Source organism: Oscarella lobularis, chromosome 19 (assembly GCF_947507565.1).
Source record: "Oscarella lobularis chromosome 19, ooOscLobu1.1, whole genome shotgun sequence".
NCBI lineage: Eukaryota > Metazoa > Porifera > Homoscleromorpha > Homosclerophorida > Oscarellidae > Oscarella > Oscarella lobularis.
The window spans coordinates 819,652-846,159 of record NC_089193.1 but is presented as its reverse complement, the minus strand read 5'-3'; the positions used below and the strand labels follow the sequence as shown (position 1 = coordinate 846,159).

The window sequence follows — 26,508 nt, the reverse complement described above, 5'->3', positions numbered from 1 at the left end:
TGACCGGGACCGGCCGTCTCTCTTCATCTTCGGCGTCTATGCAGCATATGTTTCTTCGTGTCCAAAGACTCGATCAGAGCAGAGAAAGGTTCGTGGGAGACCACAAAATCAACTTGAAAATGAATTTATTGCCTTTGCGCAGTCATATGAAAGTACATAAGAACCTAGCATAGTAAAGTTAACTAAATTTGCCGTTGTCACGAGCTATTCCTACTATAATAAGAAATGAAACTAACGAAACGCAAAACACTGAGTAATAGTCTACCTCAAGAACGTTCTCCTAATAACTTCTACAGACCTAGAACAAATCTTTATCTAAAACACCAATTGTCCCTCGAACCATCTTTTCATGATAGGTATGAAACACTTTATCGAGTTCAATGGTTGTCTCTGACTGAGATACTTCATCATCTGATGAAATTTTTCTAAGGACGTCCTTCCCAGATGCATTTGATCCAAATCGAATGCAAAAAACAATAGGGGAAGCTCTCGTCAGGTCGTCCGATGACTTTTTAAGAGAGGCTGCTTCAGCAACAGCATTCTTAGGATCATGACATTCATTATCGCTTAGCATAATTACAACAGGAAGCATTTCGCGATTAGCGACGTCCTTTTGTGCAAACGAAGCAATGGCGTCTCTGGCTTCAGGCAAGGCCGGAGCATAGCAAGTGCCACCTTCAATAACTACTCTTTGACTAAAAACTGCTGATAAACAAGGAGACATGGGCTCTCCTACCCAATGCGAAGTCGCTTTAGTACTAAAGAAGATCACAGTCAGAGCGTCATTTCGCGACGCAGAAGACCGCTTTCTACAGAACGCGTCGCACGTTTCTAGCACTGCACCAAAACGATTATCCAGCTCGCCTCCCCTTAACGGGCTACTTTCCCCTGGTCGCTGATCATTCTCACTCATAGACGAAGACTTGTCAATGACAAGCACGACGTGGTGGCCGATATTCTTTTCATGATGGCATCGGAAATGATGGCCACCGCTACTTACATGACCTTCCGCTACAGGATGTTTGGAACTGAGAGGAGCATGCCAAAGATCCAGCTGACAGAAAGCGTCATGGTCAGCTCCGAAGTCTGGAGTACGTTCAACAGTTTCGCAGATAAAGCAGCACTTCTGATACAATCCTCTTTCCGCGTCAGTGCAGTTGTCTTCGAATTTGCATTGTTCCCAATAATATTCATGAGTAACTTCGTCGAGCACCAAGCTTGGATCTATGTCAACGTGAGTAATATCGTGCTTCAAGCGTGGATCATTGACGTTCTCGTGGTTTCCCGGACAACGCATAATGTGAATGTGAGGTCCTCGACCAAGGCGTTTGCAAAAGTGATCGCACATTTCAGCTCGTGCCGATTCGCCCCTAGCGTACCTTCGGTCGCCAAGGTCCGCGCCTTCGGCTGATTCACACACAATTACTTTATTTACCATGTTGGAATGATTCGTGTTGTGAAGCCCTGCGTGACCAAATTCCTTTACGCAAATATTCTCGCAAGTGGGGCAGTTAGCCGTGCAAAAGTGAATCTCGTGCGCTTCGTCAGGAAAATAATGACAGTGACCGCCATCATGACGTGTTTGGCCGGGAGGAATAGGAATACCGCACCGCTTTGTTCTAGGAATCTGCCTAGCCTGCTTAACGTATTCGAACTCGCCAAATTTGCCTTTAAACATTTCGGTCTTGCTTCCAGTAAACGTAGCCTCAATAGTACAATATCCAGGCATCTCACAGTCCTCTCTGCAGTCATGTTTGTGTACGCAGATGTGAAGTTCCTCCTTCTGCAATGAATGAAAGTGATCACTGCTTCCGCAGCGATTGCTACAGAAGTCCATGCAACAACCTTTCGGACAATAGTCAATTGTGCATTGGTGCCTTCCTTTGTGATCGTACGGCAGGGAGCAGTCATTTTTGCAGCCAGAGAGATGGCACAGTTGGTTGCAAAAGTGAACTTCTGCATCGCATCGATGCAGTCGGTTTCGTTCCTCCTCTACTTTGACGTCATGCTCAATTGTTCGCGAACACGTTTTAAGACATCCGCGATATGCGGAAAGTTCGCAGATACTAACGCAAGTGCAAGCTTCTCCTTGCACTGATGTTTGCCAGAGTGACCTCCACAATGACCACACGCAAAACATTTTCCGCCAGAGTTGCAGTATGAACAATTGTATTCACATTTGTGGTCAGTGTAGCAATCATGAATCTGGTCATCATTATGATAGCTTTGTTTTAAACAAAGGCGATCGCACTTCTGACACTTCTGCTGGCAAATCGTCCAAAACTGGCGAATAGGATCGAAATAGTTTAGCTTCGCTTCTTGACGAAGGTGTGTTACATCGCTGTCGTCCTTGAAAACTTTGGTATTAAGGAGAATCCAGTCTTTAACTCTAGATATTCTTCTTTGGACGAGTGCTTTCAACTGTTTCCCAAGAGAGCTACACCACTCGGTTGTTCTAACGCGCTTTCTGTTCAAGGTACCAAAATCCTTGATCAGGCGTTCTTTCAACTTAGATCTACCTCTCTCGTTGGCAGAATACAGTACAAAACCAAAATCTTTCTCCGATAAAGAATTTGGCAGTTCCTTTTCATCAACGACGTCCCTGTCGGAGTCAAATTTCCTCAACGGGCTTGCGCTGTTAAAGAGAAAACCATACCAAACAGCTTCTCTAACGTTCTGCCTGAGCAATTTGATCACTTTGGTAATTCTTGTTTAATTTGTCAAGAGCAGTCCAGTCTTGCAAGTAAATTTTAGCGAGAACAGTTTTCATTAGAACCGCAGTATCTTTTGCAGAACCAAGACTTTTCTGAGCGTCAAAAAGTTCTCTGATGGAAACAAAGCTTTCACAAAAAACTCTCTTTTTCCAAAATTTTCGGATGTAGCAACGCGGAAGGATCCTCCATACAAATTTTTGACAAAATTATTCTCCGTGTTCGTATATAGAACCTCTTTTATTTTCTTTATCATTTCCTGTCGAACGGAGTTGGAATCTTCAGAAGAGACGTCCTTGCATACGACAGACAGCTTCCCTCTAAAAAGCTGACCTTTCGTGTCACTTTGTTTGAGATAGGTGGCGCCGTCCTGAAAACGGTCGAACATTCGCTTCGTGTCTTCGTCAAAACGGGGTCCCGTTTTAAACACGGTAAGTGAACTTATAGCTGCGCCAAAAACAGCCATGAGCATATCTTCTTGCCGACTTCGTTCGAATGACCCCAAGCCTTCAAAATCCAGAGCAATAACGGTTACCTCAGGATGGAGTCTAACTGACTTCCATATTCCCTGGGTGCATCTGCCACCAGCAATGTCAAACTGAGCGCCCGTTACGTGATTAAGCAAAAACTCTTTCCAGCACTCTGCCTGCCCTTGGCCGTTATCACTTTTGCCGGCTTTGCTGCATAATTGAAAATAGCTTCATAAACGCCAAACGATATGACATCAATGAAATCATGAACAGAATTCAAATCTCCTGGAAAGGTAACATTAACTCCTTTTGACAAAGGGCGTAGAACGTTGTTTTCGGCCCTTGCAATATGAATAGGTATTGAAGTTGCTATTGACAGAACCAAGTCATCCGATGCTACCGGTTTATAAGGGAAAGAAAAGACGGTTGATAAATCGTCGCCAATGCAAACTTGGAGTCTCATCGTTTTGAGGAGGGGCTTTACCGATTTTCCCGTCTCAGCTTCAAGAGCCATGAACATATTCTGAAAGTACGACAGCATATATTCTTGAAACTCTTTTCGAGATAAGTTACGTTTTGGCTCGAGTGGAATTTTGAAAGTAATTTGCAACGGTTTTTCTTCCGCTTGGTAGCAATGAGTAATAGCATACTTTCGAAAAATAGTGTAGAATTGCTCCAAAATTTCATTTATCTTTAGCTCCCCGTCACTCTTCGAAGAACCGCATGAAAAAGTGTTGAAGGCACTGCCAGGCGAAACCAGTTTCAACCGAATCGAGTCGCATTTGCCTCCAGAACTGTCAACACAGAGTAAGTACATGCAGCTGACTATGAAGTTCGACCAACCGAAACTGTGCACGTGCACTCACCCTTTCAAAAACGTATATCTCTTCACCGCACACTGGACGAAATGTTTCGCGAGAGTACGCTCTCAGAGTGAAGTTGCCTTTTGCTTCTGAATGAGTGTTATTTCCTCCCGCTGCCGTTAGACTTTTATTTCTTTCAGAAGTAGCTGAAACTGCCTGTGATGACGATACAGTGAGTACGAAGTCATTGTAGGTAAAAACCGAAGAGAATTTTGCTCCCCTTTTCTTGAACTGCAATCGAGAAGGGTACAATTTTGGTGCCTTTCCTATATTTCATACACTGACCCTCGCGAATCCGAATCGACAAGCAATATCATATTTTTGCCATTAAAGAATTGCATGTTTGAAATACCAACACCATCAAATTTATCCTTCAAAGAATGCTGAGAATAGGGTAGGAGCGACAAGTACTCTTCAGTAAATTCGTACACAGCTAGAACTTTCTCTTCGTTATCCCAAAAAGCCAAAAGTCGTTTATTAGGATCGAAAGCCATTTGGGAAACGTCCTTCTCAGTAAAAACTCTCACTGGCTTACCTTTGGTCAACCTGTCCCACTTCTCGACGTAAACAGCAATGTTCCCAGTAAGTAAAGCTACACGATCGGTTAGATGTTGCGATGTGGGAACATTCTCTGTCCTCTCCGAAGATTTTAAATACGCAATAAGGATTACTTTGTCGTTGCTTGGTATTGAATAGAGGGCTCTCACTTCCAACTCACCTTGCACCAAGATAAACTCTGTTCCGTATAACTCGATTAACAGAGGATGAAACGAAAAGTCTTCGCTGCTTCCAGCTGCCGACAATTCAGCACTCGTTACGTCAAGTTTGCGTACTTTATACACGATTTTGCTCTTCTCAAAATATTCACGGTTGTAGCGCAGGTGAACCAGCCCTTGCCCAGCGTGGGAATCAAAATCGAACACATTAACAGTCAGACTTCCACTTCCAAACTCTCTACCTTCACCGTCGGTCTCTTTTACAACCTTCTGCCTCTTTTGGTTAATCTCTTTAATTAACACAAGCATTCACAGAGGGTCAATTCTTCCAAACGCTTTCGATTGTCAAAAGGACATTTCTCATACCAAACCTCTCGAAGAATTTTAAAAAAACCTAGGTGAGCTTCTCTTAATTTAGCATCCTTAGGCAAAGCAAACGCCTTAGATAAATCAGAGCTATCTAACTTTTGAATCGCATTTTTCACACTAGACTTTAGTTTACTCCAAAACGAACCATTTTCGCTTTGAAACTGGGTAAGGGCACTTGCTGAATTTAACTTAAAATCGTAAATTTTTCAAGTGCTTTTCTTTCAAAAATTTTTGAGGTTCCAGCGCTAACTTTTCTAATTATTAGGGTTTTTTCGCGAAGCCGTCTAAAGTCTGAAAGTATCTCTTCCTGGAAAGTAAGAAACAATTTGTTGGCTGCTTCTTCGAGATGACATGCAATTTCGCCCGTAGCAGTCAAAAGAGGAGGAGTTGAGTTCTCTTCCAAAAAGAAATCTTTCATAAGGAAAGCAGAAATCTTCTTCTTCCAGCAGTGTTCTACCAATCGCCGCTCCTGATCACAGACTTCAGCTAGTTTTCGGCAACCATCTTCGTATTTTTTCGTTACTTCCCTCAGCTCCTGATCAAGTATGTCAAGCTTGCTGGCAATGTCAGGATAAGCTATCCGAAGAAAAAATCGCAGAGAGTCGATATCGTCAGTATCTAGGCGTTTCACTTTCCACATCACCTTGTAACACTGAAAACCGTTAAAAACTTTTCGAAGTTCGCCAGGCTGGCCAAGAAAATTCTTCTCGCCTGTCCAAGCTAGTGAAAACGTATCCTGTTGTTGAACAAAAGGAGTGCAAACATAGAAACGCGGCAGGTTATCAGATAAGACAACACCTTCAGCTGCTCCCTCAAAAGACACGACAAAACCCTTGGATGGTGTAGCTTGGTGGTCCGTCGTTTTAGACGTCTTCATAAGAAACTCGATCTCTTCTCTCTGAACGAGTCAGTTTCAAGTTCAAGAACGTCTCTGCGTCAAAGCACAGAATAATTTCACTGCAGAAATCTCTCACATGTCTCAACATCTGACACATTATGCTTGGCTTTTCAAGCTCTGACGAGTAGTTTCCTGAACGCCAGTAAAACATAAAAAGCGACGTCTCGTTTGGCAAAAGGGCGTACAAGCCAGTAGAGCAAAATTTAGGGTCAACCATCTTTTCGTAGTCAATGGTCGGGCAAAGGTTTAAATGATTTTGAAGAAAGTCATAAATTGCCCTGTTGCTGCCCGCTAATCCGATAGGGATTACAAAGCTTTTCTTTAGAGAGTCAAAGTCTATTTTGGAACAATCCGGAGAGCTGCTATTAGGAGAGAACACGTTGCAAAGGCCGGCAAGTTCGGTTTCAACAACAACTTTTTCGACAACACTGTGATCGGTGCTGTCAAAAACGACTTTCAGTAGTTGAAAAAGACCTGGCACTCCCACTTTCCAAGGAAGAGATGATCGAGGCAACTTTTCAATGAACTCGGCATTGTGGACATTTAGTGCTCGTTCCCTCTCTTCAATTTTAAAGCGCTTTCTAGTTTTTGGTATCTGTGATTAGGCCGCTTTTTGTGGACGCTTTCAAAACATTCAATGCAAAGATACTGCCTGTCAGTAGGACAGTCCCGACAGAGAAAGTCAGCCTTCGTTATTTCTCCCTCTTCTCCATAATCCTGGCACATATACGAGAGGTAATAAATGTCAGTCCTTGCGCACTCGCAACTGTCGGACTCCTCTCTCTCCGAACAAAGCAACACAAACTCGCTTCCATGCCTGGCATCTCCGCACTTAAATGAGACTTCGGTTTTGTCCACAGCACCGCAGCCGCAATGTAGAAGAGTTCCGTCGCTTAGCTGCATTTTCTTAAAGCATTTGTAGCAAAACCACTCCAAAAAAAAGTGCCTCGTCGCACTGTGACGCGGGACAAGACATCATAAAGGGCTGTAAGACCGAACTTTCCAACGAAACCAATTTAACTTCATTATTAAGACGGACAATATTAGGACACGCCTTAGCTGAAGCAGAAGGCGTAGAGGACTGCAGTGGCGCTTCAAGCAAGACATCCGACGGCGGTGGCGGCCTTGGACAGACAGCTCGCTCAGGCTCAGAGCTCAAACGTGATGACGTATCCGACAGGAGCGGAGTCTCTGGCAGGAGAGTCGACTCGGGCTGAATCACTTGCGAGAAGGCCGACTGTGGCGGAATTACTGGTAGTACAGGCGATACAGGTTGAGTCTCTGGTGAGGTAGACAACTGGGTCGCTGTCCTTGGTATATTAGTCGACTCAAGCGGAGTTCCCAGTGCGATAGGAAACGCGACCAGCGGCCCTTGTGAGGACTCAAGCAGCGCCCCGAGTGAGGAAACGGGAAGCACCCCGAGTGATTCAGGCTGTGTCTCTGGTGACGTAGACAATTGCGGTATAGTAGAGATCTCAGGAAAACATTCTGGTGGGGTACCATACTCAGACGTTTCAGGTGAAGGTGTTCTCGGGAGTTGGGAAAGAGGAGACGTTTCAGGTTGAGGTACATGTGACTCATGGCAGGGATACTTCTTCACAGTTCCCTCTTCGCTTTGGAATGAAGGGTGAAGACGAACATCAACGATGAAAAAGCTTGCGCTTGATGCGATGATTCCTTCACGCAGTTTAAGAATGCTCGTGCTCGCGTTTGAATTCTTCCACGGTCCCTTCAAGCATATTGAAAAGAGTAAAGGCAACGTACAAATCGCCGCGGTCGTTTTCTGATAATAAAGTTTGAAAGCGCTCGCTCGGAGGAAGAAAATCAATTCCTTTTTCACTCAGGAAGAGTTTCAGATCTTCCAAAACATCCGATTCTTGAAACACTTCCTGAGGGTCTTGCTTCGCTGGAGACCATTTTCCTACCAGTTCCGACAACACCTCCTTTCCTTTATCTAATCCGTTTCGAAGCTCATTGCAAAATGAAGCCATTTTCAGTTCTCTTTACTTTTTCCAGCAGATATTCGGCCGTCGGCCTCTTTTGACACTAGACCAGAAAAATACTTGTCTTCAGCAATTTCATCAATTACCGTTTTCTCTTCGACTTGCAGGCTGTCATAAAATCCAGTAATCAGCGTGACAATTTCAGGCTCACGCGATTGAAATGTCAGATATCAAAGCGTGTTCACTCTGTTGAAGCAAATACAAAGGAAACAGGTCGCAAGATAAGGGTCTTCCTTTTCCGTCAACATCTTTCGATGTTAGTTTGGAAATCTGATTGAGAAATTAGCAAGCAGAGGAGGATGAGCTTGCTATTATTACCTGGCTCAAAAAAGTGAAGACTTCGTTCATAGTTTGAGGTTGGCTATCGGGCGGAACTACATCACCGCATACATTAAAATCAAATTTTTGAAAAAAGTCACTGGTCATTAGCTCGGGATCTTTTCCTTCGTTAATCGCATCTGCCGCCGATGCTAGCACCGCACCAAGTATCGCTCGAGAAGACCTGGCTGCCGTGACGCTATCCGTAGCGGTAGAGAACTCAACAACAGAATTAGCCCCTCCCCCAATTCACGCCCACTACTACGTGGGTGGCCTGACTGTTTTGCTGGGCTTCCTGAATCAGCAAGTTCCGAAGGTGCTTGTCGTCTAGAGACAGAATTCCCGTTGCTGTTTTCAGGCATACGGCAAAGAGCCGCAGACACCGACTTATGGCTTTCACTATGCCGAAGAAGAAATTCGCCATATGCGCCAAAGTTGGAAAGAATAACATTGATGCGTAGACACGGTTCGACGTCAAGCAGATCGCATCGCGACGTGAAGGAGTCCTCCGTCGTGCACTTCGCTTTGAATGACCTCGCTTCAACGAGAGATCTCGAGTTCTCCGGAACTGAATCGTAAAACGCCAGACCTAGACATAACCTAGCGTCCTCTACAAAGAAAACGAAATGAGAGGAAACAAACCAGCTCGAACGATGGAGTCGTGTCGGGCGTCGTATAGTGTGCCGAGAAGAAAATCGCGACCAAGGGCTTGGCGACGAAGCTTAATGGCGTCGTTTCCGAACGACATCGTGAAGAGAAGATGAGCACTAAACAGGAGAACGAAAAGGAAAAAGGTAAATAAACCAGAAATGTCGCGAGCTCATTTGCGTTCGCGGCAATATTGCACAGCGTAAAACTGCAGACGGCACAGAGAGACGTCGCTTGAAACAAAAGCGCGTCTACTGTATATACATATACAAGGTACCTAGCTGCTACAATGAGTACTGTGGAGCGTTACGCCCTCATATATTCGCGCACGGTTTTTTGAAACATTTACCCTTCACCGTTGCTGCTAAAACAGGTAAAATTAAACGCTACTGATTCGCTTCGAGCGATGCTTTTGCTTTCCAGGTTCGGAAACTAGGCGCTCTAATATTATAACGCGCCCCTTTCTGGGAGGTTCATGAATAAGATCACGTGAAGATGAGTACAAAACAGGAAAACGAAAATGAATTCGTGAGGTCAAAGGTCCATACACAAGGGTGGTCGCGAACTGAATAAATTTCGAAAGTTTCGCGAAGCGTTCGCCTGCGAATTAAACACTGCAGCGCAATATCGCTGGGATGCCGCTTAATTAAAGTGAATGCACGTCTATACACATACACGAGGTACTACGCACAGAATGTTAACTAGAGTGTAACGCCCTACTATACTGTATGTGCAAGTATTGTCTAAACTGTTACTTACGGTTACCTTTCACGAAACTTCCCCGTTACGGCTATCACAAGCAGAGCTACACGCCAACCGAGTTTCCGTCCGACGCTGTTGCTCTAAGGGTCGAGAAATAGAAGCTGCAACACTGACGCACCGTCTACGAGCTCAGCGTAATATACAATGGGATCACGCGGAGATGACCGTGGGTTGCGTACTAAATTTACAAGGAAACGAATTGGGTCAAAGGTTCATGCACCAGAAAGGCCGCGAGCTCAACTTCAAAACCTTCGCGGTCGGCAGAGCGTTGGCAAAAAATTCCGCAAACTTAGATGGCGCTTCAAGCAAAAGCGCGTCTGTAGAGCAGCGCGCGCCCAGATAAATGATTACCGGATACAGTATTCAAACCGTTACCCTTCAACTTCGACGTCACTGCTAACACAAGAAGAGTTAGAATAGCACTGAATCTCCAAACGATGCTATTGCTCTACGGGTGGCCTGTAGGGGAACTGTAGCTGTTCTAATTATATTAACAGTCAAGCCCCTTCTGGGAAATTGTAATAGGGTCAGGTGGAGATGAGTACTAAACAGGAAAACGAAAATGAATTCGTGATGTCAAAGTTCGCTCTACACCAGGGGAGTCCGAACTACTGGAGATCACGAGCTCATGCAATTTCGGAAGTTTGAAGGTTAGCAGAGCTAGTTTCACGGAACTTACTGCGCAGCGCATGCCAACAGCGAGACTCTGCCAGAGCGCGTCGATATACACAAAGCACAGCAATGAGTGCTGTCGAGCATTATACCCTGACATTCGTACTATGATTTTTTATGAAACGTTTCGTGGCTCTGTTAACAGTAGAGCTAGACGCTACATATGAGTCCCAAGCGACGCTTTTGCTCTAAAGGTCGCGGGAACTAGCCGCTCCAACACTGAATGTGAATCGAGCGTCACGTGAAGATGATCGTGGGTTGCGTACTACATGTAAAAACACAGGCCAGGGGTCTCGAGCTCAATTTCGTAAGTGCGTTCGATATCGCGACAGGGCCGCTCGCGTGAGACACGTGCGCACACTGCGTACATCACCCTGTTATAGACCAGTACTAGTACATCACCTTTCGTCGCTTTATAGCGTGCACGTCGCTCCCGCAAAGTTTCCAAAAATGTCGACAGAGTTCGACTCAACGTCAACTGCTAGCAGTTCAAGGCCACCGTTTTCGGCTGCCAAACGAAAAGATGCTGACGAAGTTCGTAATCCACACAAACATTCTCTCGTCCTCGTCCCTTTGAGACCAACTCCTGGCAAACTGCAACACTTCGGGGAGAGATCAACCGTCACAACCCTCTGAGATGAGTTGGCTCTGCGTCGATATCGACATATTCTGTACTTGAGTTTTCATTGTACGGGGATTACACTTCCCCGTATCAACTGCTTTGCCCAGCTCAATCATGAGAACGACCCTGCTGTGCGTCGTCTTTCTCTCAACTGCCACAGCTCGGACGAGCGATGATCCTATTCCTAACTTCACCAACGTCCAATTGTGGACTTGCAACGGCGGTTTTCGTCAGCAATGGGAGATTATTCAGAAGGGTCCTCCTAACGACCACATCCAGCTCAAGTTTGACGGAAAAGTGCTCGAAATATTGGGATACAGCAACGATACCGGAGCAAACGTTCAGGTAGAAGACGCAGCAAGCCAGAAAACCAACGTCGTTGACCTTTACTCATGCAGGTCTTTGGCCCAACAGACACGCCGTGGAATGAGCAGTTCACCTACAATACAACAAGCGGGCAAATTGTCAGCCTCATGAACAGAAAATGCGTTGCCACCGCTCCTTCGACCAACTTCAGCGGCGCCAACGTGGAAATGTGGCCGTGCTCGGGAGGCGTTGAACAGTCGTTTGTCTACAACGCGACCGATGGAACAATTCGATCGAAAGCGAACAACGACTTGTGCTTGGACGCCGGTGCTAGTGTCAACTGCACCATTGCTCCGTATAACACCTATGCCTACTGCAATTACACGCTTGATGCAGAGAGTAGAGCAAAGGATCTGGTATCTCGATTGCAACTGGTTGAAAAGGTGAGTAATTGAACGGGGCTCTGCCTCAAACTTTATTCTTTTTCTTAGATTCAAAATATGCAGAATAACAATCCAGGAGTGCAGAGACTTGGCGTTCCGCAATTTCGATTTGCCGAGTGTCTACACGGCGTTCTCAGCGGCTGCGGAACAGCGGCGAGCGGTAGCACGGGCTGCCCGACGTCGTTTCCGCACGCACTCGGCCTCGCAGCGACATTCAATCACACTCTGTGGAGTCTAGCCGGCGAGACGGTCTCAACCGAAGCTCGCGCGCTGCACAACCAGGGCGTGACCGGCATCGCATTCTGGGCGCCGGACGTCAATCTGTTCAAAGATCCGCGCTGGGGTCGCGGGCAAGAAGTGCCAGGCGAAGATCCGTTTCTGACCGCCGAATACGTTGCTCACTACTCGACGGGACTGCAGTCGATGAATAACGAACGCTATCTCAAAGTCGTCTCGACGTGCAAACACTTCAGTGCCTACGACTTGGAGAACTGGAATGGAACGAGTCGAGTCGAATTCAACGCCATCGTATCCGATCAGGATATGGTTGAATATTACTTCGTTCCGTTTCGCAGCTGCGTCGAACGCGCTCACGTTCAGTCGATTATGTGCTCGTACAACGCGGTGAACGGCATTCCGAGCTGCGCCAATTCGCTCTATCAGAATACGATCGCGCGCGACGAGTGGGGCTTTGACGGTTTCTTCGTCAGCGATTGCGGAGCGATCGGCATCATGCAGAACAATCATCACTACACGAATAATAGCAATGATACGTGCAAAGCGGGCGTTCTCGGCGGATGCGATCTGAACTGCGGAAGCTTCTACAATACTTATTTGCTTGACGCTGTCAACGGCGGCTTTGTGCCGCAAGCGGCTATTGACGAAGCGTCATTTCGCATTTATAGAGAGTTCTTTCGACTCGGTGAGATGGATCCGCCAGAGATGGTTCCCTATAACGTACGTACATGCATCTGTTATATTTATCTATAGGTCCTGCTGAGTCAGTTCTGATATGTCTCTGTTTTAGAGTCTTGGTCCGGAGTCGGTTGATACTCCAGCATCGCGGCAACTAGCATACGAAGCCGCGCAGCAGATGATTGTCTTACTGAAAAACGACAAAAATCTTCTACCGCTTGATCAAAGCAAGGTGAAATGAATAGTGAACCTTCTTGAATTTTGAATTTATTTCTGATCGTAGATTCACACACTAGCCGTACTTGGTCCCCACGCGAACGCAACTCAAGACTTGCTAAGCAACTACCACGGAGCAAACAGGCTCGTCGATTCACACTCTCCGCTTCAGGCGCTGACCGCTCTGCTCGGCGCCCAGCGAATCAAATACGCTCAGGGATGCAACATCGACGACAATGACACGTCGTTGATCGACGCCGCTGTAGCCGCAGCCGCCTCAAGCGACGTCGCCGTTGTGTTCGTTGGTCTTCATCAGACGCAGGAACGAGAAGGGCTCGATCGAACGACTCTCGACTTACCGGGAGCTCAAACCCAGCTCATTCAAAAAGTCGTCGCCACGAAAACGCCAACCGTAGTCGTATTGATAAACGGGGGGCCATTGGCAATCGAGTGGGTAGCCCAGAACGTTCCGGCTATCGTGGAAGCGTTCTATCCGGGCGAAATGGGCGGCGATGCTATTGCCGACGTTTTGGTGGGTGAGGTGAATCCGGGCGGTAGACTCCCGTACACGATCTACCCGTCCGATTTCGTGTCGAAGAGGAGCATGTTCGACATGAGTTTGCGAGACAACGGTGGCATTACCTATCGTCATTACACCGGTAAGCCTTTGTGGGAATTCGGCTTTGGGCTGTCGTACACGACATTCAACTACACGTGGGACAGCAGCACGCGACTCTACTCGACCTTTACGACCGAAGATGCATTGAATGTGCACGATACTCCCATTCAGTACACTGTGACTGTCAAGAATACCGGTAGCGTGGCTGGCAGTGATGCTGTGCTCGCTTTCTTGACGAACGATCCCACTGCTCATCCCGACGCTCCTTTGAAGGAATTGTACGGTTTTTCGCGCGTTTTTCTTCAGCCCGGGGAGTCGACTACTGTTCATTTGTCTGTTCCACCTTCGGTCATTGCTCAAGTCGATAAGCGCGGCGTGGAAGCAATTTTACCTGGTTTGTATGGAGTACACATTGGTGGGCTTAGAGCTCAGTTTGAGCTCGTGGGAAATAAGCAAGTCACCTTTGACATGGATGGTTTGAAAAGAAGCCATTCCTAGGACTTCATTGTCCTTTTTTTTGATATGTCATTTTTACAAATGTCAACTCAATTTCCGGAAGTTGACGTAGTAGTGGACGTACATAGTTAGTCAGCACTCTAAAGCGCTCTAGACTACACTATGCACGGTTTTACCCTGGGGTAAACTACACAGTTTATTCCTACAGGTTCCAGTCTCTCTTTCAAAAGCCATCGATTAAAGTTTGGAGCACGAATGAATCACCTTTACCTGAAAAAAGCGCTCAGCATAGAGCTTTTACAATCACTATCGTTATTGGATTTCGAAGACGTTCATGGACAAACTCAAGGTCGATACTTTCACGAACAAAAGGCGCAATCCGCGACCGGCTTCACGCGATTTTTGGTACTGATCGCGCGCCATATCCAAGGAGCCCCTCCAAGCGACCGATACGTTTTGATTCGTATCCTGCAATATCTTTCCTGTAAGCGTGCCTCACCGACGCTATGCTCGAAAGTCGTCTAATTTTGAGCAGGGTTGCGGAATTGTCATTTTGTCGCGATCGGTTTTCGATAGATTTGCAGTACGGTAGATGCGCGACAGCGTATGAAGCAAGTCCGGCGATTTTAGCACGACTAACATGGTGGGCGAGTTTATTGTTTTAGGTACGGGCGTCGTTCTCGGTGGCTGCTCTTCAAAGAATTTTCCTAAAGAAGATTCTTCGGACAATAACGATTGCCCCACTGCTAAGCGCAACCATCGATTGTCCTCTGTATAGCCCTTTTCCGTATGGCGCGTGATTTCCGGGCCACTGTTCCGCCCGTTCAATCGACTCGCTCTCTTTGGCTACTCAATAATAGCTCTATGACGTCAAGACCGTCACCCTCTAATACCTCCTGACGTCACTACACAGGAAAACCCAGAGCCCTAAATAAATCAGAGCTGCGACACGCTCACGCACGCTAGGTGGTCACGTGGGTTTTTGAACGCCATTTTGTATCCAGATTCACACTACGTTAAGGCAGGGATATAATTAGCCTCGATACTCCAGACCCTCGCGCGTTAAGGGGGGTGTGGTTGGCGAGAGGGTCTGGACGCACTCTGTAGAAAGCCGTGTGCAGATCACGTGGTTTTTCGAGCCGAGCGAGCCAATCACAGGTCTCGATACCAATTAGGGCACACGTACACTGATTGGACGAGGACCTAACTTCGTTTAGCGACGAGTAACTTAGTTAGAAGAAGCACCTAATGGGCACTCCTCGAAAGTACCTCGATGACGCGTGCCGTTTATGCGGATGCTGCTACTCGACAAGACTATCGCGGAAGTCGCTAAGCGAAGGCAATCTATTCAGCATCTTTCAGGCTTGTACGGAAATAGCGGTACGACCGTCGGATGGACGACCTCAAGGCGTCTGCACAAGATGCTTCGCCCAATTGTTGAAGTTCTCTCGAATTCTTCAAGATCTAACGACTCTACGCCTAGACCTGAAGGAGAGGGCCCGCCGTACAAATTTGAGCCTTCGATTTAAGAGAGGCGCTAGTCAATCGCCGCAAGTAGATGGACGTGAGCGGCCTGCCAAAAAGGCTGTTCGATCAATTCAAGTTGCTCCAACACCAACAAGTCCATCGTAAGCCACTCTGCGCCTCTCTTTCCAGACTATATCGCTAGCCGCGCCCATGCAGGCGGAGAGCCAGTCCACTGCACGACGAGGCGGCGTTCGTGGGAGTGCACGCGTCACTCATGCCAAAGAAGCTGTTTTCTGAAAACACTGCGACGCAGACCGTGGCACGCACCTCATCTCCGGCTTCTGAACGGTAAGGGAATGTACGCGAGGCATACAGTATATACGGCAGCTATATGACAACGGTTTTGCTCGATTAAGGCCTGTTCGCGCGTCGCTAGCACTGTCGTCCCCGACAGCACGACGCTTTGAGGTACGGCCAGCTGAAGCAAAAGAGAAGGATGCTTCGAAAAAAGCCCAAAAACCGTCTGTTGTTGAGGTACAAACGAAGTCGTCTAGGCGTTTGTCGTACTGCATAGAGGACATATATTCTTGAAGGTGTCGGTGACTTACCCCTCAACGCAACGCAAAACCACAAAGCGTCTCACAGAAGAGTTTGCAACACTTGGGCGTTGCTTAGCTCGCGGCCATCGCGCCTCAATAGCGCGAGCTGCATGGAACGCTGTGCGATCCGAAATAATCGAACTATGTATGAAGTTAGTTGCGTCCGAATGCAACTCTCTCTCGAAAGGAAGCCACAGCTCTCTTCTTAAAAACACGGATCCTCAAGATCTACTATCATTCAGCCTGAGTCGATTTGCACGAGAGTTGTCTGTCAAAGCTCCAACTTTTCACGGTCTCAGTAACTGCCCTTGGAGAAGACACACAGCAGCCAATACATCACTGTAAAGGGCCTCTATGCTTGGCGGCATCGATTACTCTGCGGCAGCGCAATGCTAGAATGTCGGCGTTTCAGTACGTGCTGTCACTAATCCTTTGGCAGTCCGGTTTGAAAAAGAGGAGTTTTGTTCGTCTAAACCGACTTGGTGTCTGCGTCTCTCCCGACAGTTTACGACGTAAAATTTCCGAGATAACAGCCAATTTTGATAAACCCTTGCTGCTTTCGAAATCCGCTAAAGAAGGGGTAGCTCTAAGTCTTGACAACGAAGCCTTCGCTATACCGCACGGAGGCGACGCTTGTGACGTTCTCTTCAATGACGTGGAGGTCGAACCTGACGCACCAACCGCTCCCGATGAATTTGACCGGCTTCTTCAGTGTGACTCAGACGATGACGACTCCATTATATTTGACGTGCAAGAACGCGACGTTGATGATCGGGAATCTGGCAGCAAGACGACCTATCAAATTACTGGAGACAACTTAGATTTGTCCATAAGAACTAAATTCATGACGTCTAATAGAAGAGATCGCTCCTTGCATTGGTTTAATATGGTGGCAACAGAAGAAAGATTTATTGTCCCTTCGCACTTGTCAAAGACAGGGCCACGGTGCTCCATAATGGACATTGACGACGCCAAATTTGTTCCAACATTGGATGACGTTGCCGTCCTGAAAGAAACCATGCAGATTCACGTGGCACGCGCAGTAACGAAGTTCATTCCGCATCTGAAGGTTTTTGCGGAATTTGTGCCAAAACACATTCATCACATAAATTCCGAGGCAGCGGCCAAAAAATCTACTCAAGTGCCACTTGGACTACTCGATCTCAATGAGCAAAAAAACAAAGACATGATTGAAATTTGTAAATTTATTGCAAAACGATACGTTCCCTATGTCGACGGGAATCCCTGCTGCCGTATGCAGTTTGGAGGTGATCAATTAACGGCTGAAAGGGCACGAGGGTCGATTTTGGCTGTATCCGATGACGATACGGAAGAGCAACGAATGGCAGGTCTCCTCGTTCATTCTGAAGATTTTCATTGCCACATGAACTATGTGAATTTGATACTAACAAGATTTTTCTTGGAAGAATCGACATCTGAAAGCGGTACACTCAAACAATTAAAAAGTCTCGTCGACCGCAGAAATATATCTCGAAAGAACACAGATGTCAGAGCGGGAAATGCATTTGTAAACGACGTTCTGGACGGGTACCTCGTTGCATGTGCTGTGACTCACTTAGGTATGACAACCGTTGACGACGAGGCGGTTCCTCCAGGTCTACCTAAAGCACTTCGAGAAAAATGGTTCTGGAATGAGATGAAGGGGATAGTAGAAAAGTACGTTCTCGCTGGAGCTAAGCAAGCTCTCGTGTTGTTGCAGCCAACCGCTTGCACTGACAGACAGTCAGTGCAAGCTCACAGCGATCACCCATATGCAGCATCAGCAGTGACGGACGGTGACGCATCAGGCTATCCATGTCGCTGGTATGGCTGCGCTGCAACATTGCCAAGCCGAGAGGTCAGATCTAAGCACGAGAAAATTGGACACGGTATGGTTCTACCAGAGAAAGAAACATCACAGGACAGGGCTTCGAATGATGAGCTAGGCGTTGATCGTGTTTTTAATTACACAACGAACTTCATGGAAATGGCTATGCTTAATCGTGAATTTACGGACGCGTGGTCCGAACTCGACGGCGAGCGACTATTCCGGTGTTGGAGAATGTTCACGTTATATTTCCCCGAACACCAGGGCGCGCGCGGGCGAAGCCCGCGCGCGCCCTGGTGGGAGGGGCTCTCAAACGTGATCGGCCAAAATCTCAAAGTGTGTGTCTGTCGGTAACCCTGACGTCACAATCGCACTTAAACCAATCACACAAACAGGTGCCTTTATGACATCACATTCATTGTGATGTCATACTCTCCCGTATTTTGAACACAATTGCTAGCGAAAAGGTGACGTCACAGTAGATAGATAGTAACCCCGGATTGTGTACAAAGTTTTCTGGAACGAGTACGTATGTACTGTAGGCATATTACATTGGCTACTATTAAACATAACTGGCACATAACAATTGAGCTTCATTGGTAACGCTCATCGAGCGAACACAGTAAAGGAGCACGTTGGGTTTGTCGTGCTGCGAGCGAAGCTCGCAGCACGCAAACCCAACTGCGAGCTGATAACGTGCCACTTGATCACGCACCCGAGGGGGGCCATACAGGGAAGGGTAGCTCTGTGTCACTTTTACTCGACAGGTGAATCGCTGTTTTGAAATATACATGTAAATAGAACACCTGAAATCTGTGGAGTAAAGGCATAGCCACCAGGTGCCCTATTCTCATTTTTACAGAAAGTACATATTTCCGGGCAGATTAAGGTGTGGTTAGGCAATGTCATGCCCATAATGCACATGCTGTAGGCACTAATAGAGATCGGACACCGTGCTAAGGGTGTTCGGGGATCACATGATGGCTAACAACGGGCCATCATTATCTAGTTCAAAGAGGCTGCCCGATTCAAATATGCCATCGAAGGATTTATCTTTCAAGCCAATCAATACGCCAGTCTTAGCCCCTACGACGCTTATAGACAACTATGGGAACGAGGTTTCAACTTGAAAGGAGGTCCAGGAAGAAACATTCCATTAGACCTCATGGTAGAACACAACAACAATTTGTGTAAAGAAATGATTAGCAATCAAGGTGCAAATGTTACCTTTGAATCGTCGCGGACAATGTCCAGAGCTGTTAAAACAGTGAATGATGTTATGACAAATTTTGATAAGGAGGCTGAAATCAGCGGCGTGTCTGGCCAACACTGCAGAGCATCGTCTGAAGACGATGTGTTAAAAATAAGTCACTGCTTGATACAAGGCAAATGCTGCGATGATATGGGTGTTACCCGAGGGCACAAGTCATTTCCTAAGATAAAGAAATCTCATTTGTCATCTATTGATAAGGACAAACTATTTGACTGGATAAAGAAAAGAAAGTCAGAATTTCGTGTCAGAAATGAAAGAGGAGGTGTGGCGTCCGTAAATGGCTGCGATGCTTAATTAATGTACTACCGGTATTATAAAGCTGACTTTCTGACAGAATCAATGAGTTTAGCTTGTCTCGTCATCGCCGCTTAGTGAGTCGTCGCTTTCGGTGGTCGATTCGTCATCACAGTTACCAAGGTCTTGATTTTTCCCTCCCAAACCAAAGGGAACTGTGTCGCTGTAATCTACAGGACACGTACCACAATCGCATTCCGTCGTGCATATGTCACAACATGCGTGGGGTAGCGGAAATAGCGATGGTTCTTTTTTGTGACCAAAGTGCTGCAGGAGGCCTTCTCTTCTGCAGATACATTGATTGGAGATGTAGCTCTTCATTTCCTTTTTGCAGTGGCGTGTCAGGCGCTTATTGTAAAGTAAAACGGCGTGGCTGCTACCCCCATTGCGGCCACCACGACCAATTTCCTGCATGTACTCCTCTATTGTAGAAGGAGGGCCATAGTGCAAAATAACGTTAACGCCTTTCATGTTTACACCCATCCCCATGGCACTTGTGCAAACGATAATCCTACATATGCCTTCAGGGTATTGCAATGACTTTAGAATGTGCGCCTTGATGTGATCATTAGTTGCGGAATGATACATCGAAACAATGCGGTTAGAAAAAACTTTTGCGCACCCATCGGGGGTGTAAGCAAGATGGCCCAAACCGTCAAGCAATATTGCAAATATTGTGGAACACGTAACAATCGATCTAGTGTATATTACACACCTGGTTGTTTTCTCCCGTGTCATTGACAGTAGCTGTATCATGTGCTGAAAGTTTTCGGGAATGTCATTGGATACTCGTATAAGAGACAGCCTTATGTTAGATCTGTCAGGATTTAGTGATATGTCGATGCACCCGGCCATTCCCAAGTGCTTCAATAGGAAACGTCGAGTCGAGGATGAGGCAGTTGCTGTTACGGCTAGCATAGGAGCTCTGACAGTAGAACGAATTTCTCCTACACTACCACACCAAGATCGAAAAGGACCCCTTCCCCTATCCTGTTTGGACGCTGAATTTGAATCAGGCAATCCCCTAAAAGTTCATCGGTTACGTCATCGCAAAAGAAGAAAGTAAAAAATATATTACCATTGGACAACGGTATGAGCTTCATCAACGCAAACGGCAACAATCGATCTTGTGAAATCTTTTGACTCAAGACATGATCTCCATCGATCCGACCCCAACCACCTCTCGGGACTACCGAACACAACCGAAATTTGACCTTTTTCAATGCACGAATCAGACGAGCCTCCCAACATAGCAGCAGAGACTCCAAGCGACGTCAAAAGCGACACTTGGTCTTCCATAAGAGACAAAAGAGGAGAGACGACCAGAGCAACTGGACTCTCCGGTAAGCGTAGGTCAGGAAACGATCCTTTAGATCGCAGATGGCTTACGACCAATGGAAGGCAGCAGTAGACTACGGATTTGCCGTAGCCGGTCGGTACGGAAAGGAATACATCCGACCCCCGAAGCAAATGAGCGATCGCGGTCTTCTGTGGCTCTTTCAGGTATGGAATTCGGAAAACTCTGCACACTTGAGCAAAGGCATCGCTGAATACGTCTTCTTGTCCCGCAGCCATGACAGACGTGGGCGTTACAGTGCGCGTAACTAAGTTACTCGTCGCTAAACGAAGTTAGGTCCTCGTCCAATCAGTGTACGTGTGCCCTAATTGGTATCGAGACCTGTGATTGGCTCGCTCAGCTCGAAAAACCACGTGATCTGCACACGGCTTTCTACAGAGTGCGTCCAGACCCTCTCGCCAACCACACCCCCCTTAACGCGCGAGGGTCTGGAGTATCGAGGCTAGGATATAATAGAAGAGGGATATGTAACTCGCGCTATCACGTGACATTTCCTTGATGCAAGCTCTGTTACGGTTAGTACCCGTATACGAGCCTCCATTACTCTTTCGTTTCGTCACTAATATTCTCTTTTGGTGCTATACCACTTTTCCGTCTTGCGAAGGTAAGTTTCAAGTTGTCTCAAGCCAGCTGTATGATATTTTATCGCCATTTCGCACCAATTTTTCACCTCGCGCGCTATGCACCCTCGTGCATCGTCTCGATAGCGAATTTGGTTACGGAATCGCTTCGAGACGCTTCGCAAGACATTGTAGAACACCGTCAACGCGTTCTTACATGAATTGCAGCTGCCAATGCGATGCTACGTTCGATTACGTCACGAAGTGGGCGGCTTTTCACATGATTACCCTGCACCCTCTATCGCTCTCTGCAAACGGTACTTTATGCTCAACGTGGATTTATCGCGTTGTCCTGTCATTAGACAACACCGCGATCATTTTTTGTTCTTGCTAAGTTGCTGGAGTTGTCAGATATACTTGATTTCCCTAATTCACATCCAATTTTTTTCCTCAGTACGCATGGGAAGAAAGCGATATCTTTCAGTACGTAAATGGGAAAGGCAAATTCGCGACACAAAATCGGCAATGAGAAGGGACCCTGTGTCTTTCAAAGCACCTTTGCCAGCGTAAGAATTTCTATTTTTACTTTACATTCGACAACCTTCATTTTAGTAATTTGAAACAATGGCACGAAGCAATTGACGACGGCAATCTTTACTTGTAGAAAGTGATCTCCTACTTTGATGCTAGTAGCGAAGGCTCTCCCTCATTACTATCGCACAGCCTGCTAGTTACACCATCTGGACTAGCGAAACTGTACGTGGCCGGACAGCGGGTCGACTTGTCTGCGTGCCCACCTTTAGAGAATTGCGACGTAAAGATTTCTTCGATTAACTATCAAAATTATCCTCGTTTTCTCGAATTTTTGGACGGTACTGGGATCTGTCATGGCAATCCCGAGAAAACGTACAAAGATTTGGTTGCTGCAAAGAAGAGGTGTTTTGTCAGACGTGATGGTGCTCGCGCTGTCCGAACTGACTTCTATCCAGTCAGATACAAAAAGGAAGTATACCAAGCGACCGTCCGTTCTACCCGATGCCATCTTCTTACCTTGACACCAGGAAAGAGATGCCGTGAATGTCAGAAGACAAGAGTGCAGCTAAGAGTTTATTCGCGCCGCCGTTCAAAATCTTCGGGCACTCTGAGCAAATATTTGAATAATGCGTATCTTTCGACGCCGCAACAGCGCAGTAAAATGCAGAAACTAGCCAAAAAAAACCGTCAGCAAGGGCAATCTATTAATCGTCTCAGGAAATCCTTGGACACATTGATTGCTCGTTGCAGCGTTGAAGTTGAGCCTGAACTTGACAAAACAGTAGAAAAAGCAGTCCGGGAAAAAACAAAAGAAGGATTTCCTGAAGGCTCGCTTCAGGACCTTTTCTGGAAACAACAGCTAGATGTTGCTAATTGTCGCGGGCCAACTGGCAGACGATGGCATCCCATCGTCATACGATGGGCGATGTCTTTGAAAATGCAGTCGTCTGCAGCCTACGATAACCTCCGAAGTTCCGGCTTTATTGCGATGCCATCTGAAAGAACTCTCAACGATTACATCCATTTTTACAAATCGGCAGAAGGTTTCTACGATGACTTGGACGCTGAACTTTCTACTTTAGCGAAAGTTGACACTCTATCCTACCTGCAGAGACACGTTGCTCTGTCGTTTGATGAAATGCGCGTTCGCGAAGACCTTTTGTACGACAAGGCTTCTTTAAGAATTATTGGCTGTGTGCACCTCGGTGATGTCAACGATAGCCTTGCCGATTTAGATCGCACACTTCGCGATGGAGGTGCAGCTGATCGAAAACCGATAGCAACACATATGCTCGTCATCATGATTCGCGGAATCACGACTACGTTACGATTTCCGTATGCTCATATCCCGACATCAGAAGTCACCGCCAGCTACCTGTACGACATCGTCTGGGAGGCTATTCGCCGGATAGAATCAATAGGGCTAAAAGTGGCGTCCGTGACCTGCGACGGCGCTGCCACTGAAGTTTTTTCGACTATGCACTTCTTCGCAGAGTGGGGAGAAAGCGACACATTTTAAATGCAGGAATCCCTACAGCGAAGACGACTGCCCTCTGTCTTTCTTTGCCGATGTCCCACATCTAATAAAGACAACACGAAACTGCTGGAGTCATTTGTACGTTGGCAGCAAACGGAGAGCTATGCGGGTAAGACATTTGGCAACAATTATCACCCTGCCCCATTTGTGATTCCCTGTATAGTTCAGCGAAAAATATATAGTATGGAAGCATTTGAGCGACGTCTTTTCTAAACAGCAAGAAGTTCCAAAACAAGCGGGCCTTTCAATTGCTAGGAAATTGAAAAGAGAACATATTCATTTAGATGGATTCTCTCGAATGCGGGTTGACCTTGCAGCGCAGGTGAATGAGAGCATAAGTGACAAAAGTCAACTTTCAAAATGTTTTCTTACACTTTCAGGTTCTAAGTAAAACTGTCGCTTGCCTAATGGAGTTCTTTAAAATACCTGGCTGCGAAGAAACAATTCGATTCATCAGGATGTTCGACCGTGCTTTTGACTGCCTCAATGTGAGAAGTCTGAGGTCAGAAAAACCTTCCAGGAGAGGCTATACGTCAGAAGAAGACGAGAGAATTCTTGTAAGATGTGATGTTAAAATAATTTTTCTGAGCTTTCAAAAACTGTACGTTACAGTGGTTAGAAAATGATTTTTTGCCTTATCTATCCGAATGGGAGGCTTGGATTGAGTCGAGAGAAGCACTGTCAACAGCAGAAAAGCGGACAATGTGCCTCAGCTTAGAAACTTTAACAGGCTGGAAAATAAGCGGTTAGAAAAAAATCACTGGTACCCTTGACATTTATGACGCTCTAACTTTGGCAGTGAATTCCTATGTCGAGCTGGCGAAGCGACTGCTACGACTTGGTGAACGCGAGAATTCCTTCATTTTAAGCGAACGATTCAGCCAGGATTCTCTAGAAAACTATTTCGGGACAATTCGCACAAAGGGAAGACGGAACACTAACCCTTCTGTCAAAGAAATGCTGAATGGAGCTTCTTCTGTTCGCCGTCAAGGATCACTAGCTAGAAAACCTCGGGGAGGAAACTGCAGCCGACGGCGCCCACGATTGATAGCAGTAGGTGAGGACGCTCCATTGCCTAAAAGACGTCGTATCTCAAAAAAGAAAATATAATACATTGCTTTATTTGAATTGATCAAAAGTGCTTTATTTGAAGTGATCAAAAGAAAGAGATTTCCGGAAACTCTTCCCCTTCTTTGCCTTTACTGACTTAGCTTGCTTATATTCATCAAGCCACGCCGAGCACATGGAAAACCCGCGCATCGTCACCCACAATGTCACCATCTCTAGCAAAAGAGACTCCGAGAGAATTTCACTACTTATTGCGGATGAGATAGAATTCCATTGCAATTGCACGTCTTCATTTGACGCTATGGCTGATACAACGCTATCTTTATCAAGTAAATGCTTAGTAAGTTGTGCCGTGAGAATGGCTCTTGTTTTTAATTCGATGAAGAAGAACAACTTGTAGGTCGCGTCGGAGATGCAGAATAGGCCACCGCGATTAACCTTTTCAAGCCAAGCTGAAGTATAGTCCTTGAACGTGTAATCATGGTCGTGATGGTGATGCTCATAATCACCAGCGGATTCTATGGATTGAAGGCACTCCGAGAAAAACAAACCTTTTTCAGTCGATTCTCCTTCATACTTCTTTAACAGTTTAAAAGGTACGTAACCAGCGGAGTAGCGGAGCACGTTTTCTTCTTCTATTGTCAGAGAAAGTGGTACGGTGGCGGCTGTTGGTGCTTGAGACTGGCATGATGAAACGCTGTCCACCAACAGCCGATCAAATATCTTCTGATTGACTGACTGCATTAGGAGAGGGTCAAGAAGACCAATTGAAGACGCTTCTAGTAGGTGTTTCCATTGCGACGGCAATTCCTCCATTCTAACTAGGTGGAACGCTGTTTGCGCCTTCTCTCGTAGCGAGTGAATGGAGAAACTGGAAGACGTCTTTGGAATGCATTTTGAAATGATTTGAACGATGTTCATCGCACAGGATTGCACGATCTCCGATGGAGACGATTTGAGAAGCTTTTCGCCAGCCTCATGCATCTTCAGACGCCGCAGCGAAGTTGGTGCTAACTGCTGTTCCTCTAATACGGCTTCGATTGCTCTGCGAAGCTCTTCCATGCCTAGCATCAAGGAAATGTCACGTGATAGCGCGAGTTACATATCCCTCTTCTATTATATCCCTGGTTAAGGGGCACTACATAGCCTCTTACCCAGACCCTTTCTCGGAGCATCCGGGACCGAGAAAGGGTCTGGGTAAGAGGCTAGGCACTACATATACGTCCATCCAAGTCACTGCTTACAAGAACTAAAAAACAGATAAAGTGCAACAGAAAAAGACGTTGCACTTCATGGAGGCGTAAAAGTACAGTCCAGGGCCTTTCTCTCGTGTAGACAGACCACGCTCCACTACCATAGGAATCTGCGACGCTGTAAAAATGCTCTTTTCTCACCCTAATTTAGACTTATACAATGCTTTGAGCTCGTAAATCTCAGATATTAGACCTCTTTCGGGCTTTGGGTCTACGCGGGCGGCGCTTCCGGAGTTTCGCGATTCATTCATTGAGTCGCCTACCTCTGATTGGCGTTTCTCGGCAATTTAGCTACCTAACACCTTTTGTGCGCTTAGCTACAGCACCCTGGTGCAAAACTCTAAGGAACTCGAGACCGCTTCTCTGCAGTCTTACTGCGGAGAGTCCTGGAGAGTCCTAGGTTGGATACAAAATGACGTCCATGAAATCACGTGATTAATTATCGTGTCGCAGCTCTGATTTATTTAGGGCTCTGGGAAAACCGCTTCTATAATCGTCCACAACAAAAGGAGGAGCGGAAGAATAGCGTTGTGAGCAACAAAGATTCAAAACGTGTGTCTGGCTTTAAAGACATTTTTCTACATCAGCGCAGGTTGTCCCTTGTTTGTGTAGAAGAGATAGATCCTAGCACGGATCTTAGAGGAGATAGTCAAGTGGTGACGCTATGCGCGCGCTAACACTGAGCGAGTCTTACAGAGTTTGTCCGCATGTGCTAAATCCAGCAGCTTGGT

The 26,508-nt window shown here is 46.4% G+C and overlaps 3 protein-coding genes across 3 annotated transcripts; 1 reads left to right on the top strand and 2 right to left on the bottom strand.

Moving 5' to 3' along the window:
* Positions 1–108: 108 nt before the first annotated feature.
* On the bottom strand, positions 109–10,907 carry LOC136198317 (uncharacterized). Its single transcript, XM_065988230.1, has 7 exons — positions 10,833–10,907; positions 10,134–10,154; positions 10,008–10,075; positions 9,762–9,838; positions 8,991–9,115; positions 8,349–8,937; positions 109–8,300 (listed from the first exon to the last, which is right to left on the bottom strand). The coding sequence occupies exons 5-6, from the start codon at positions 9,094–9,096 to the stop codon at positions 8,501–8,503; spliced, it is 543 nt and encodes a 180-aa protein (XP_065844302.1). The 5' UTR covers positions 9,097–9,115; positions 9,762–9,838; positions 10,008–10,075; positions 10,134–10,154; positions 10,833–10,907; the 3' UTR covers positions 109–8,300; positions 8,349–8,500.
* Positions 10,908–11,153: 246 nt separating this feature from the next.
* LOC136198792 (uncharacterized) lies at positions 11,154–14,249 on the top strand. Its single transcript, XM_065988835.1, has 5 exons — positions 11,154–11,397; positions 11,451–11,801; positions 11,850–12,758; positions 12,829–12,948; positions 13,000–14,249. The coding sequence occupies exons 1-5, from the start codon at positions 11,167–11,169 to the stop codon at positions 14,047–14,049; spliced, it is 2,661 nt and encodes an 886-aa protein (XP_065844907.1). The 5' UTR covers positions 11,154–11,166; the 3' UTR covers positions 14,050–14,249.
* A 5,270-nt stretch (positions 14,250–19,519) lies between these two features.
* On the bottom strand, positions 19,520–21,043 carry LOC136198654 (ATP-dependent DNA helicase RecQ-like). Its single transcript, XM_065988658.1, has 3 exons — positions 20,547–21,043; positions 20,184–20,420; positions 19,520–19,979 (listed from the first exon to the last, which is right to left on the bottom strand). Exons 1-3 carry the CDS (start codon positions 21,041–21,043, stop codon positions 19,520–19,522), a joined length of 1,194 nt encoding a protein of 397 aa, XP_065844730.1.
* Between the last annotated feature and the right edge of the window lie 5,465 nt (positions 21,044–26,508).